This window comes from Carettochelys insculpta, chromosome 22 (genome assembly GCF_033958435.1).
Source record: "Carettochelys insculpta isolate YL-2023 chromosome 22, ASM3395843v1, whole genome shotgun sequence".
NCBI lineage: Eukaryota > Metazoa > Chordata > Testudines > Carettochelyidae > Carettochelys > Carettochelys insculpta.
This window is the reverse complement of record NC_134158.1, coordinates 5,628,050-5,643,239: the sequence shown is the minus strand read 5'-3', so window position 1 is coordinate 5,643,239 and position 15,190 is coordinate 5,628,050. Positions and strand designations below refer to the sequence as shown.

Below are 15,190 nucleotides of genomic sequence, written 5' to 3'. Positions count from 1 at the left end.
GAAGTCGCTATCCTCATCAGGAGATGGGGATAGCGCCCTACTTCGACGTTCAACATCGAAGTTGGGACCGTGTAGTCATTGCGCGTCCCGCAACTTCGAAATAGCGGGGTCCGCCATGGCGGCCATCAGCTGAGGGGTTGAGAGACGCTCTCTCTCCAGCCCCTGTGGGGCTCTATGGTCACCGTGGGCAGCAGCCCTTAGCCCAGGGCTTCTGGCTGCTGCTGCTGCAGCTGGGGATCCATGCTGCAGGCACAGGGTCTGCAACCAGTTGTCGGCTCTGTGGATCTTGTGTTGTTTAGTGCAACTGTGTCTGGGAAGGGCCCTTTAAGGGAGCGGCTGGCTGTTGAGTCCGCCCTGTGACCCTGTCTGCAGCTGTGCCTGGCACCCTTATTTCGATGTGAGCTACTTTGGTGTGTAGACATTCCCTCGCTGCGCCTATTTCGATGTGGTGCTGCGCAACGTCGAAGTTGAACATCGACGTTGCCAGCCCTGGAGGACGTGTAGACGTTATTCATCGAAATAGCCTATTTCGATGTTGCTACATCGAAATAAGCTACTTCGATGTAGGCTTCACGTGTAGACGTAGCCACAAAGATACAGATTTACCTGCTCACTTAAACGTGCTCCATGGTCCGTACAGCCAGAGGTGATTCAGGGTCTAAAGGTAAGTGAGGGCAATGGGTCTCCAGCTCTGGGGCCCTGGTGTGGAAGGGGCTGAGCCAGGCAGCTGAATTTGGCCAGGGAGCCAGGAACTGCTTCCTGTTGAAGAAGGAGAACCAGGAACTAAGGAGAGAATGGAGGAAATGGACCACTTTATTGCCAATACTCATTGTTTGCCTGGAATCAAGCTCCCCAATTCCATTGCCTGGCAGGCTTGATCCTGTTTCTACTGAAGTCCATGTCAGCACTGCAGAGAGCCCTTAGCAAGACAGAGCTGCTGTCACTGCACTAAAACCCCCGACTGATGTTCTGCTTGAAACTTCGACTCTTCACGCTGAGAATTTGGCTGTTCAGGCACCCGTCATTCTGGCCTTTCACACGATTTGCATGGGCTAGCAACAGCGCCTTTCCTAGTAGAGTTCTCTGTATGGTATTTAATAACATCAATGTCAGTAGTGTTACCATCTAAAAAAGAGGACACCCCTGAGAGGGAGTGTGTCTGTATCAGTATCTACCCACTCACCTTGTATTTACATGTTATACCTTGTACATTCATGAAAGATGAGTGGGTAGATACTGATACAGATACACTCCCTCTCAAGCATATCCTCTTTTTAGAAAGGTCACATATGGTAGCCTGGCATGTAATCGTGCAAAGAAAGCCTGAGCTGCAGTGCAGGCCTGCAGGGAGCCTTCATTGCTTGCTAGTCAGAGCTCAAGGACTAAACACTCTCTGGTTTACACTCTCAAAAGGAGAGAGGGACTTGGACAAAACCTGCCATAGGGAGCAAAGAGGGTCTGTCAGGGCTGCCTCCCTACTCTGACATGCTGAGGGCAGTAAGTGGGGGCTTGCAAAACTTTCAAAATACCTTGCTTTTATAGGCTGCTTAAAAAGCTCCCCAAGCTCACAGATTCCTTGACCCTGGGGCAGGGGGAAGGGGGATAATTGCCGCCACCACCCAGTGAAAAGTCCCCCTTAAAACCCAGGAAGGCATGCTTGGATATTACCCTGTGGAGTAACCCCAAGCTTTCCCCTTTCCTTAAGAGATACCTTGGGAACAGAAGAAATGGGCTGTAATCTGATAGCTGACCTCACTTCGGGCAGCATACAAACAGACGCTCCTCTATGGAACAGAATTGAAATCATTGCCTTAAAACCCCCTAATTTATTCACCAAACAAACGATGGAAAAAATGCCAAGGAAGTAAATAAGCATCCTTGGTTGCTGGATATAAGACAACAATTCAAAACATTCTGGTTGTTGCACAGAGAATTACTTCTCTGGGATTCAGATTAGAAGTTGCAGTGCACAGGGGAAAACAACATCAACCAGCCTGGAAAGTCCCATAGCAAACTGAATTTAAAATAACCTGATCACACCTAACTAAACATTTCCTCTCTACTCACACGTCCATGCTCTGCTTGGGAGATGGCCAGGATATTTACTGGAGTCATTCATCCTGCTTAAGCATCTTGTCTGAGTCTCGACTTCAGCCCAGCAGAAAGACCCTTTCTCAGCAGGCCACCGCTTCACTTCCAATATCCCCCTTTTTCCCCACTGGCTCACCTGGCTGCTCCCCACAGAGACCTCTCTAAGGGTTAACCCTTTACAGGCCTTCCTTTATGTCAGGTTCAGAACAGGAGGGGGTTTGAGTCCTTAGTGCTCTGTGGCATTGATCTGTACAGACATTTCCAAAGCACCTGTAGTCTTGCCTGCCTGTCTACATGAGCGCTGTGACCCCCTCCTCTCCCGAAAGAGCCAAGAGCCCCTCAGTGCACTAGTGACCCTGGGGAGAGCGAGTTACATCCCCTTGGTGCCCGATCTGAGAGTTTGAGTCTTTGCAGCTCCGCCTCTTACAGACTGACAGGTCAGTAGCTCCAGCTGCAGAGATGGGGGCTGAGCTCAGTGTGGGTGGCTGGACACACACAGCTGCCGGTGGAGCAGGGGATAGGCTGAGTCTTCCTGGCTTCCACCATGAGAGAGCTCAGATGTGATCCTATTCTCCCCCCTTCTCCATTTCCTCTGCTTCCCCACCCTGTCATCTCCCCACACCATTCCTGTTCTATGTCCCTCCCGCTTCCTCTGTCCTGCCCCGTGTTCAGTTCCACTTTCACATTTCCCTCCTGCCTCCTCCTCTTCCTCCACTTCTCCGTCAGCGTCAGCACAAGCCGCCACTGGCAGAGCAACAGGCCAGGAGGACAGAAACTCCCCTGACGGCCATGGCCTCTACATCTACTGCAGGGGACATAGGAAACGATACCATTTGCTCCATCTGCCTGGGGTACCTGACCCAGCCAGTGACCATAGCCTGTGGGCACAACTACTGCCAAGCCTGCCTCACCCGGTACTGTGAGGAAAGGGGCCCAGAGAGACGCCTGCCCTGTCCCCAGTGCCGAGCCCCCTTCCAGACAGGGGAGTTCAAGCCCAACACCCAGCTGCACAACATCGTCGAAAAGCTCAGGGAGCTGGAGCTAAAGGCAGGGAAGGGGCCAAAGGAGGGTCAGTGCGAGAGACATGAGGAACGCCTCAAACTCTTCTGTGAGGAGGATGGAGAAGCCATTTGCTTGGTGTGCGAGAAATCCCGGGAGCACAAGTCCCACTCGGTGGTTCCCATCGAGGAGGCTGCCCAGGAGTACAAGGTAGGAAATGCTCTACACTTTGCTTCATTACATCCCAGCAGGACCCAGGTTTATTCCCCTCCTGAGCACAAGGATGGCCATTCACAGCTGGCTGGTTCCAGATAGGTAGCTGAATGAAAGGGGGCTGGTTTCCAGAGGGGCTGGTTACCTGAGGGGAGATCACTGGGGCTGTGGGCAGTGGGGTGGTTACCAGAGGGGTGAGCACTGGGGCTGTGTGCAGAGGGGTGAGCACTGGGGCTGTGGGCAGAGGGGTGGTTGCCAGAGGGGTGAGCACTGGGCCTGTGGGCAGAGGGGTGAGCACTGGGGCTGTGGGCAGTGGGGTGGTTACCAGAGGGGTGAACACTGGGGCTGTGGGCAGAGGGGTGAGCACTGGGGCTGTGGGCAGTGGGGTGAGCACTGGGGCTGTGGGCAGTGGGGTGGTTACCAGAGGGGTGAGCACTGGGGCTGTGGGCAGTGGGGTGGTTACCAGAAGGGTGAACACTGGGGCTGTGGGCAGAGGGGTGAGCCCTGGGCGCATTGGGAGAAGACCCAGACCTTTTTTGCCCCAGCATTGCCAGTGTGACGCCCTGCTGAGAGAAGAGGCATTTGCCAATCAGTGTTCTGGGGACCACTGGGGTTCCACGTGACGTGATTGGCGCTCTGTGAAAATGTCAATGCCAGCGAGAGTTTTCCCTGTGAAATATGACATTAGAAATGATGTGTGATTCAGAAATACTCAGGTGTTTGAATAGTATTGAGATATAGGTTAGATATATTAATAACATTCATAATAATAGAGTTATTATGCAATTTGTGCTGAAAAAGAGAGGCAAGAACACTCGTCCCATGAAAAAACCTGTCAAATGTTACTGATTTTATTGTCCAGAACCTTTTCGTAAAAATAATAATTTATAAAAACACAAAATTAAAAAATATTTCCCTTTCCTGATTTGTTTTGTGTTTCTTTTGCATAAAAATATTTTTAAGCTTGAAGGGAAGACAGGCCTTTTTTGAACACTGTTGTCTTTTCCATTTTTGTCCAAAAAAAGGACACTCACCATCTTTCTTTCAGCTGTTCTATTGATGGTTTCTTTAGGTTTGTGCATTATTTTTACACTTAATTCCAGGGTTGCTTCCTGTCCTACCAGGACATTGGCTGCTTATTGAGGGGATTTTCTCTTCTTCTTATTTGGTCTTTGGAAACTGAAAGACATCTAAAAAACCCTAACTCTTTGAAATGAACTTTTCAGCATTATGTGCAGCAGTTTTTTGGTTTGAAACTCCCTCCCCTTCCCACCTCCCAACCAGCATCTCTGTGTTCCTTCAATATATTCCAAACCCAAAGGTGTTCAATGGCCAAAGTAGTTTGGAAAATGCTGAGATATCGACATCTATAGTCTCATTTCTGCTCCAAATGTGAAGAAGTGGCTCTTACCCACAAAAGCTCGTTACCTAATAAATAGGTCTGTGAGACTAACGGCTGTTTATCACACGCGATGCCCCTGCAGGAGAAGCTCCAGGGAGCCCTGGGCCCTCTCAGGAAGCAGCTGGCGCAGGCCCTGGCGCTGACGTCCGAAGAGGAGAAGAAAACCGCAGCGTGGCAGGTGGGTGTCTGGGTTCCTCTGCCCTGAGCCCTCCCCCTGCAGCGTTCCCAGGGGCAGAGGCTGTGCAGCTCCAGCACGAGGCGAGGAACCTGCTCCAGTTGCTGAGCCCGTGACCCAGGCGTGCTGGAGGCAGGACCGGGCTGTGTCTCTGGGGGATCTGGGCACAGCCCGTTCCTGGCCCGTCTGCGGTGGTGCACACTCACCCTGTGCTCTACCCCGGGGGCGCGTTCTCAGGGGCGGCTGCAGCGTTTCACTGTCACACGGATCCTGTTTTCCGCCTGCAGCCGACAGGCGTCCGACCCTCGTGAAATTGCTCCCCTGTGTCTCTGCAGCCTGGAGGAGAAGGGCTGTTCCCTCCCCCACCCAAAGTCCCTGCAGCTTGTCTGCCCCACCCCCGCGTCCGGCACTGGAGCTGGGCACTGAGCAGAGGGGTCCCCCGGGGGTGAGCTCCGACCTCTCTCAGCGGCTGAGCTGGGGGCTGAGCTCTTGTGCCTGTGGAACTGGGGCGGGTGTGGAGCTCTGTGGGGAATCCGCCCCACGGCTGCGTCTGCCCGGCCCCACCAGCCAGCTGGGGATGGGCACCCGCCATTGCCCCGGGGCCTGGGTGGGCTTGTCCAGCCCCTGCTGCTGCAGTGTCGTTGCTCCCAGCACCTGAGCCGGCCAGATCAGAGCTCGGGGGGACGTGTCTGCAGGTGCTACGGTCACGCCTCCATGGCAGGGGCACGCCCTGAGCCAGCAGAGCCAGGCCCGGTCCTGTACAGCCGGGCAGAGCGCAGCCACTTCACAGCCTCTGCTGCCCTCGGGTGGGCACCTCGTCCCGGCACCTGCTGCTGTGCCCGTGACCTGCCCTGAGCTCGTCGGTAGCCAGGGGACGGCCCCCTGGGGGAAATGTCTGTGCTGGTTCAGCAGCACAGGCCGGGTGAGGCAGACACTGGCTGGGCACTGGGCACGGGACACTTGGCCAGGCTGGGTGAGGCCACGGCCAGCACGGACAATATGCTGGGAGCCCAACCCCCACGAGAGCCCCAGGCTGGCACCCAAAGGGCTGTTGGCACCTGCCCCTCAGTGTGGAACATCACAGGGCTGGGCAGGTTTGTCAGGGAAGGAGCATCACCCGCACCCTGGGCTGGTGCTTGGTCCTGGCGTGAGGATGGGGACTGGACTCCATGAGCTCTCGAGGTCCCTTCCCGTTCTGTGCGATAGGTCCATCTCCATGTGGTCCTCCTGATGCAGGGGCTCCCCGGGCGTGTGCAGCGGTGCCAACACCCACTGTGGTCTGGGGACTAGATGGGGGGGCCTGGCACCCTGCCCCTCTGAGGGGGCGGGGCCAAGGGCAGAAGGGGCGGGGCCAAGGGCAGAAGGGGCGGGGCTTAGAGCGTTCAGTCCCAGTCCCAGAGCCGCGTGAGGAGCCGCACCACTGCGCTCCACAGCATTTGGAAGGGGTCTGGAGCTCAGGCCAACTCCATTGCTGCCTTGGCGGCTGTGGTGGCTGGAGCTCCAGGCCCCTGTGACATGCTGGGTCCAGGAGCAACTGCCCTGTTTAACCCCTTCCCCCCCGGCTGGCGAGCCTGAGTGTGGGAGCGCCCAGCGCTGGGCACCCAGATCCCCCCCAGACCCCTGTGCAGCCCCCCGTAAATCTCTCCTCTTCCCTCCATTTCTCCCCACTCTGCTGGGTCCCTCCCCTGCCCCCGCAATAACGTACTGCGGCTTTACAGACCCCGGACAACCCCGCTGTGGAACTGACCCCGTGAACTCTGCCCTCAGCCAGCCCCTGTCTGGTCCGTACCCACAGCAGTAACCGTCCTAACTCCGCCGCACTGCCGGGCTTGTCCCTGCCCGGCGCAGCCTGCGTCGCTCAGCGTCTGGCTCCCGTGTTCTCTCCGCCCCTCCTGCTGTTCTCTCTGCAGGCGACAGCGCAGCAGAAGCGGGAGACGATTGCGGGTGAGTTTAGCAAACTGCACAGGCTGCTGAGAGAGGAGGAGCAGCTGCTGCTGCAGCGACTGGCGCGGGAGGAGAGGGAGGCTCTGCAGAGGCTGCAGGCAAACGTCGCCAAACTCTCCCAGCAAAGCGCCTCTCTGCAGCGGCTCATCACAGAGCTGGAGGAGAAGTGTCGGCAGCCGGCTGCTGAGCTGCTGCAGGTGAGAGAGCCTCGGAATTCTCCACCCTCCAGCGCTGCGGCTCGGCCCGTCCTGCGGGTCACTGACAAACAGGCGCTGAGGCCGAGGGCTCCATCTGTTGTGAGCATCGCAGGGGTGCGAGAGGGGATCTGATCGCGCAGGTCCAGGGCTGGGGCGATGGAGCGGTTGAGCTGAAGTGATAACAGGCTCGGCCCCTCCTTGCTCTGACTCCAGATCGGGGACAGGCAATAGCTTTGAATGGGGCCACTGCAGGAGTTTGTAAGTGGCTGAGGGCTGCGCTCTTCCATGCTGTTAATGGAGAGGAGGTGCCGGGGGTGGGGCGTAGGCTGGGCGCACAAGGGAGCTTGGGGTAAGGGAGTGGGAGCAGCAGGGGTTGTTGGATCTGGGAGGGAGTTTAGGTGAAGGAGGGGTGTGACCCAGGTCAGGGGCATGGGTGGAGAAGGGTGTGCGACCTGGGTCAGGTGTTCAGGAGTTTGGGTTATGAGTGGGGGCGGCAGATGCGGGTGTAAGGACAGAGAGGGGTTATGGGCACAGGGGTGCAGAGGGTTTGGGTTGTGACTGATGGCTGGAGATGGGGGTGTGATGGGGTTCAGGGGTCCCCAGGCACTGCACCCCATCCACAGGCAGGTGTGACTCTCACTCAGCAGGTAGAACAGGAGGTTCATTAGGCGACAGAGGCACTGGTCAGCACAGAGGTGTCAGTACAGCCGTCAGAAACAGTCATTCCAACCTGTCCTGGGGAGAGGAGCTGGAGGGGTGCCCCTCTGGGGTGGAGCTTCCCCCATCACCGGGCTGGCTGCCTTCCAACTCTCTCTTCCCCCAGCGTCTAACTGCCGCCTCTGATTCAAACCCAGCTCGGGTCCTCCCTGCTCTTTGTTCAGGGCAGAGGTGTTACCTGCCAGCCTAGGTTACAGCCCCAGGGTCATCCTTAGTCGCTGGGAGCTGCTCTGCTTGTCTCACACCCATCCAGCCTGCGTCTCACATGCACCCCCCACTCCATCCCATCGGGTGTAAGAACTGTGTGGGGTTATGGGCACAGAGGTGTGTAAGGGTTGGGTTACATGGTGTAGGGGTGCGGGTGGGGAGCAGAGGGTTGGCAGCAGCTGGGGTGCCACAGGCAGGCTCTGCCAAGAGACGCATCCTTGCGTGGCTCCCAGCCAGCAGCCCAGCTGGTTCCTCAGCCAGGGCCCCTTCTTTCCATGGCCCTGTACTGGTTGCAGGGGCCGTGTGTGGCTGACTCTGAACACAGTGACTCCGGAGGCGGGAGGAGTCATTTGCCGCCTCCAGTCCTGCAGACAGGCACCTCCCATTGGCTGAATACTTTGCTGGGGAAGTTTGATGAAGCCCCCCTCTCCGGCCTGGCAGTGTTCAGCCAGCTGCTCTGAGCACAGATGGGGGGCGGGGCTGGCAGGGAGCCTGAGGGAGGCTCTTGTGGGCCAGACCTGACGGCTTGAAGGGCCACATTCAGCCTGTGGGCTGTATTTTATTCACCCCGACCCAGAGCAGAGGGCCGGATGTGTTTTACAAATCCCGATTCCGAGACATGCGGTGATGGGACAGGGCCCCGGGGGAGATCTGTGCCCTTAAATTTCTCTTACACTGACATCAACTACTGGAAACAAAAAAGGACACGTGACAGGCTTTTAATGAGAAGAGGGTTTTTGCATTTCTGCTTGGGCATGCGTTACATAACGACGTCACTGTTACGAGTGTGTTATAAACATTACTGTGCCAACAATCTCAATGCTATTCAAACACCTCAGTATTTTAGATACACACGTCATTAGTTAGTTGACATTTGAGAAGGAAAAGTCTCACCAGAATCGACATTTCTCCAGGGAACACCTAGTCACGTTGCGTGGAACATCAGTGTTCCATGAAACACGGTTTGGGAAACGCGGCCAGGAGAGATTTGACCCCAAACCAGTAAAGGCCAGAGGGGAGGTTCATTTCCTAGCTGGGAGCACACTGGCTCTACTGCCTGAGTTCTAGCTGCAGTCGCTGGTTTTACACGTGGTTCTAACTCAGAACTCTGGGTCTCTTTCCCCTGCCAGGATGTGAGAAGCGCACTGAGGAGGTATGTTCCCCACGTCCCTCCTTCCTACGCACGGGGCGGCGGCTCTGCGGTGATGTGCACAGAGCAGCGGAGTGAAGACGGGATGTTTTCTTCCCAGGAGTGAAAGTACCAAACTGCAGGAACCAGAAGCCGTGTGGACCGACCTGAAGAACACGTATCGCGTTTGTCTGGACGTGACGGAAGCGCTGAGAAGGTTTGCAGGTGAGCGGATGCTGCTGGGAGGTTCAGCTGTTCGGTGCCTGGGGGTCTGGAGGGAGCCTGGGGCCCAGGGCACACGTGGACCCAGCTGGCAGGTTGGGAGCTGTGTGAGGGCTGGAGGCTGACGCACTGAGTGCTGGGGAGTTTGCCGGCTGTTCACACCCACCTGCTGGCACTTGCCCAGGTATCTCTCCAGGCCTCGCGACGCTGACGTCCTGATCTCTCCCTGGCTGAGCAGGTGCTGCAAGGCCTAGACTGGGCCCAGTGTGCTGGGTGCTGCACAGACTGGTAATGGAGGATGTGTCTGTGCCCCTCTCCTGGCGCAGGGCGAGGGCTGCGCTGTGGGGCCTGTAATATTGAGGGGGTTTCTCAGACACAGCCGAGAGAACCAATCCCAGACAAACTGCTTCCAGCCAGGCCAGCCTGGGGTTTCCTTCTCAGTCAGGCACACCAAGCCAGCCCCAAAGTCCCCCTGCCAGCCCCTCCAGCCAGCCGGAAGTTACACAACAAATCTCACACATCCCCCAGCTGCTCCTATGGTCAGGTGAGAGGCTGGACATGGGTGGGGTGACGGTGCCCCCAACACACCCTGGTAGGGCCTCTGGGCTGGGCTGGCTGCTCCTCCTGCTGCCGGCCAGTCAGTAGCGCTGCACGCGCTGTCTGGCACCTGGTTTCTTCTCCCCACAGCTGAGTGGCCGTTCCCTGGGCGGTGCAGCAGCTCCCTGCTAACGGCGGAACTGCAGCTGAGTGCAGAAGTCTCTGCGCTGGGCAGGGCAGGGTAGTTCAGCAGGGGGTGGGACGCCCGTCTGAGACCTAAATGCAGGGCTGTCCCATGACCAATGGAACTGGAAGGGCCCTCGAGGGGTCATCGAGTCCAGTCCCCTGCCCTCACGGCGGGACCCAGCACCGTCTAGATCATCCCTGCTGGATAGTTATCCAGCCTGCTCTGAAATAGCTCCAACCCAGGGAGATTCGGCAACTGGCCTCGGCAATTCATTCCAGTGTTTAACCACCCGGCGAAAAGCTTTTCCTAATGTCCAGCCTGAACCTCCTCCAACCTATTTTTCTCTCTCCTCCTTGTAACCTGCTTTTAAATACTTGAAAGCTGCTGTCATGTCCCCTCTCAGCCGTCTCTTTTCCAACCAAACGAACCCAGTTCTTCTCCTCTTCTCTCAGAGGCCACGTTTTCTAGAGCTTCCATCAGTTTAGTTGCTCTTCTCTGGACCATCTCGAATTTCCCCACATCTTTCCTAAAACATGGTGCCCAGAGCCAGACACAGTGCTCCAGCTGAAGCCTAATCAGCGCAGAGCAGAGCAGAAGAGCGACTCTCGTGTCTTGCTCACAACTCTCCTGTTAATACATCCCAGGATCCTGTTGGCTTTTTTTGCAGCAGCCTCACACTGTTGACTCAGCTTGTGGTCCACTCTGACCCTGGAACCCTTTCTGCAGTGCTCCTTGCTAGGGAGTCTCTTCCCGGTTTGTAAGCGCAAAACTGATTGTTCCTCACTAAGTGGAGCACTTTGCATTTGTCCTTATTCAGCGTCATCCTATTTTCCTCAGACCGTTTCTCTGGTTTGTTGAGCTCATTTGGAACTCTGTGCCTGTCCTCCAAAGCTGTTCCCAGCCCTCCCAGCTTGGTGTGATCTACAGACTTAGCAAGCGCACTCTCTATGCCAAAACTGAAATAGTTGATGAATATATTGAACAGCCCTGGCCCTAAAACTGACCCTTGCAGGACCCCACTTGTTATGCCCTTCCCGCATGACTGTGACCTGTTAATAACTACTCTCGGGCTGTGTCTCCACTAGCTCCCTACTTCGAAGGTAGCGTGGTAAGTAGGGTGTGGTGAGATTATTAATGAAGTGCAGCAGTGCATATGCAGCACTTCATTAAGCTAATTCTCCCCATGGCAACTTCGAAGTGTTAAACTAACCCACTAACCCACTGATACTTCAAAGTGCCTGGGCAACTTCGAAGTCTCTTTACTTCTGAGTAAGTGAGGGGCAGGTCAGACAGTGCCTGTGAGCGTCAGCAAAACACCCTCCCCCCCATCTCTCTCTTCACTAGGCACCCACCCCTCCTGCTGCGGGGGTGCAGCTCAGTGGGGCGACCAGGGCTCCCTTTGCAGTGGTAGAGGTTCTGGGGATCCAGCAAGTCTGTTACTTTCCTCACTGCAGGGCCAGGCCCAGAGACGCCGGGGCTCAGCCTGGCCGGCCCCAGCACAGATTAGCGCTGAGGGGTCCCCTTGCTCAGGCCGGCTCAGTACAGCTCTGCTGCCCTTTACCCACACCGCAAGGGGAACGACATTTCCTGACCCCCAGCAGTACCGCAGCGATGTGTGACCCAGCACCAGCCAGACTGGCTCCCTGGCAGCACAGCTCCATGTGCTGGGTCCCAGCAGGGCAGGAGGGTTCCTGGATGGACAGTCTGGGCCTGGAGCCTCCCCCAGGCCGGGCTCCTCAGGAGCGGTGAGGGGAGAGCTCCCTCCCCCCTGCTCACCCCCATCGTCTGCCAGGGGCAGGTCGACCGATGCACCCACCCAACCGCCCGACACCGTCACAGACACCATCCGGGTGGGAGCCCCTCTGGGTCCTACGCCTGCCCTGTCTGCGTCCCCGGCACAAGGGTTTTCTGCTGCTCTGTGACAGGCTCTGACCCAGCCAATTTCCATTCACGTTTCCAGCCCGCCACTGACCAGGCAGCGCTGCCTCGGACTGGGCAGGGGGGGATCTTCTCGGAGGTGGGGGGGATCTATGGAAATCCCTGTGGGAACCTGCCCCTCCCTTTCCCTTCTCTCCCCTCTGGCCTCTTGCCCCCATTGCCTCTCCCCTCTGCCCCCTCTTCTGTTCCGGGCACCTGCCCCTCCCCGTCCCATTGCTGCCACCCATCTGCTGCCCCCTCTGCCCCCGACCTTCACCCCCACCCTTGTGCTTCTCTTGCCCCCAATGCCCAGAACTGCCCCTTCCCTTCCCCTTCCCCCAGAGAGACCACATCTCCCCTCCCCCACCCTGCCCCCGGTGCCGTCCTGTTCCCCTTCCTCCTCCTGCCCTGGCCCCTCATCTCCCCGAAGCATAAGCCCCTCCCCTCTTCCCCCCACCACTGCTGCCTGTCACTCCCCTCACCCCTGCTTCTGTCCTGTTCCCCTCCCCTCCCCTCCCACCTCCCTGACACCTGCACCCCTCCCCCTCTGGTCCCCTGGTGCCAGCCCCTCTGTTCACTGCTCCTCTGCCCCCTGGTGCCCACATCCCCTCACCTATCTGGCTGCCTAGGGCCTGTCCTTCCCCTCAACCCACTTCCTGCCCCCCCTGCTCCCCTGTTCTCTGTCCCCCTCGGCCCCCTGGTGCTGCCCCTCCCCCTCTGCCCTCCTTGCAGCTGCCCCTTTGCCCCACCCATCCCCATCCCTCCTGCTTATTGCCCCTCCCCTCCCCCTTCCTGGCACCCTCCCCTCGTGCCTCTCTCCCCTCAATAACTGCCCCTCCCCTCACTGCCCTGGTGTCTCCTGAGATCTGCCTCACTCCTCCCCCTCCCCCACCCCATGGTACCTTCCCCACTTCTCATCCCCTTTGTCTCCTTCCCCTGCCCCCTCCCCCCTGCCCCCTCCCCCTGGTGCCTCCTCCTCCTCCTGCCCCTGGTCACCCACCATGTGCTTGGGTGTTGCCCCTCCCCACCCTGCTCTGTGCCCCAGAGTCCAGCCCGGCTCCTGCCCTCCCCTTGGGCCCTGGGCCACCTAATCCCCTCAGCTCCCGTTATTGGCCCCAGCCCAGCCCCTCACTCCTGTCTGGGCCTGGAGCTGCCCTTCGTCCTGCCCCTTAATCACCCGAGCGCTGCCCCTCCCATCGCCCCGTTCTGCCTCCCCTCCCCCCTGCAGCACCTGGCTCCCGCCTCCTCCTTCCCTCCTCCCCCCACTGGGGCTGCCCTGCCCCGGCCAGTCCCTCGGCCCCTGGGCGCCTGCCTCACTCTGTGCCCTGGGGCTGCCCATTCTCTGCCCCCCGTGGCACTGGCACCTGCCCCACCCCCCAGCCACCCACCCATCACCTGTCCCCCCCCTTGGTCCCCTGCCCCATGGGAGCTCCCCATCACCTCACACCCCTCAGCCCCACCCTTCCTGCCCCACTGTGGTGCCTGCCCCGTCCCTCACCCTCTGCAGCCCCCGGTACCTCCCGTCATCCGTCTCAGGGCTTAGGGGTCTGGTCCTCAGCCCCCCATTGCCATCATGTCACCCATCCCCCTCCCCCTTCACGCATCACCTGCCCCTCCCCTGCTCCCCCTGCCCTTCCCCGTCAGTGTCTCCTCACAGGCAGAGGGGCCCTGACCCCTCCTCAGACAACACCCCCAGAGTGATCACTGGGGCGCAGGTTCATTTCCCTCTGAGCCCAGGGACCAGCCCTGCCCCCGCACTGACTCTGTGACTCTCCCCAGTGGACGTCACTCTGGATCCAGACACGGCTCATCCCCAACTCGTCCTGTCTGAGGATGGGAAACGTGTGAGACGCGGAGACACCCGCCAGGATCTGCCCCAGAACCCTGAGAGATTTGATCCTTGTCCCTGTGTGCTGGGCGCGGAGCGGCTCACGGGCGGGAGGAGTTACTGGGAGGTGGAGGTGGGAGACAAGACTGGGTGGTACCTGGGGGTGTGCAGGGAATCTGTGCGCAGGAAGGGGAAGGTCACACTCACCCCTGAGGATGGATACTGGGCCGTGTGGCTGAGGGACGGGGGATACAAGGCCCTCACCTCCCGCCCGACCCCCCTCCCCGTGAGCGCCAGGCCCAGCCGGGTGGGGATTTTCCTGCACTACGAGGCGGGCGAGGTCTCATTTTACAATGTGACCGACAGGTCCCATCTCTTCACTTTCACCCGCACCTTCTCCGGGCCCCTCCGCCCTTTCTTCTGTCCTGGCCTCAACCCTGGGGGGACAAACGCGGCTCCCCTGACAATCTGCCCCCTCCCAGCGCAGCCGCAGGGAATCTCTGTCCCTGGCAGTGACCCCGCGGCACAGACTGACCCCTCCCAGCACTGACCAGCCCCCAGCCCTGCTCCCTTGGGGATGTCTAAGGGGCATCGCCCGCCTGCCCCCCCCGTCAGTGCCCAGGCCTGTGAGCTGGGAGAGGCCCCAGGAGGAAGAGCTTCTGAGATAAAAGGTGGCAGGAGAGGAGCCCAGTGAGGGGAGAGGCCCAGTGGGGGTCCTGGGCACTTGGCACATTTCCTGCCCTGGGGAGTCTCTGCCCGCGGAGGGGGAGCAGCGGCCCCAGGGCTGTGAGCGGGGGCCCAGCTGGACTGTGCAGAACCCACTGGCTCTTCCCATGGGTTTGCCCCTCCCGTGCGCGGTGACAAAGGGCCCCAGCGCCGGGCGAGGCGGGTGGGAAATAGAGACACACACCAAGTGCCTGGTGCTGCCCAGGGCAGTTTGCTGCCCTTGGCCTAGCCCAGCTCCCAGCCCAGGGGCAGCAGACGGCGCCGGTCGGGGGAGTCGCTCCTGTCCCAGTTCCTGCCCTGCGACATCTCCGTGTGACGTCCGGGGGGACAAAACTGAGCAGTTGCTGTACTCCAGCAGCGCCAGGTGCATCCCCAGCGCTCGTCTCATTCCCATTTCACCGGGTTTGACACACACCCGCCCAGCGTGTCTGAGAAATGGGGTTATCCTCGTGGGTTCTTCACTCCAATCCCCAGGAACGTTTGCCTGGTTTGTGCAATAGCAGCAGCAGCAGCAGCTAAATTCCCTGTCGTCACTCCTGGGTGTTATGTCCTGGTTTGGGAAACGTCGCTGCTCTGTGTCACTGCGGGCGTGTTTGGGAATTAAGAGAGAAGAGTTTGTAGCAATAAACACCTGAGAGCGACCCACTGAGTGTCTCTATTTCCCACCCGCCTCGCCCGGCGCTGGGGCCCTTTGTCACC

General features: G+C 58.7%; 1 protein-coding gene across 1 annotated transcript; it reads left to right on the top strand.

Annotated features, from left to right (window-relative positions):
* Positions 1-2,247: 2,247 nt before the first annotated feature.
* On the top strand, positions 2,248-14,666 carry LOC142024856 (E3 ubiquitin-protein ligase TRIM39-like). The gene is made up of 6 exons (XM_075017144.1): positions 2,248-3,300; positions 4,788-4,883; positions 6,791-7,021; positions 9,076-9,098; positions 9,196-9,299; positions 13,717-14,666. The coding sequence occupies exons 1-6, from the start codon at positions 2,881-2,883 to the stop codon at positions 14,313-14,315; spliced, it is 1,473 nt and encodes a 490-aa protein (XP_074873245.1). The 5' UTR covers positions 2,248-2,880; the 3' UTR covers positions 14,316-14,666.
* The last annotated feature ends 524 nt before the right edge of the window (positions 14,667-15,190 follow it).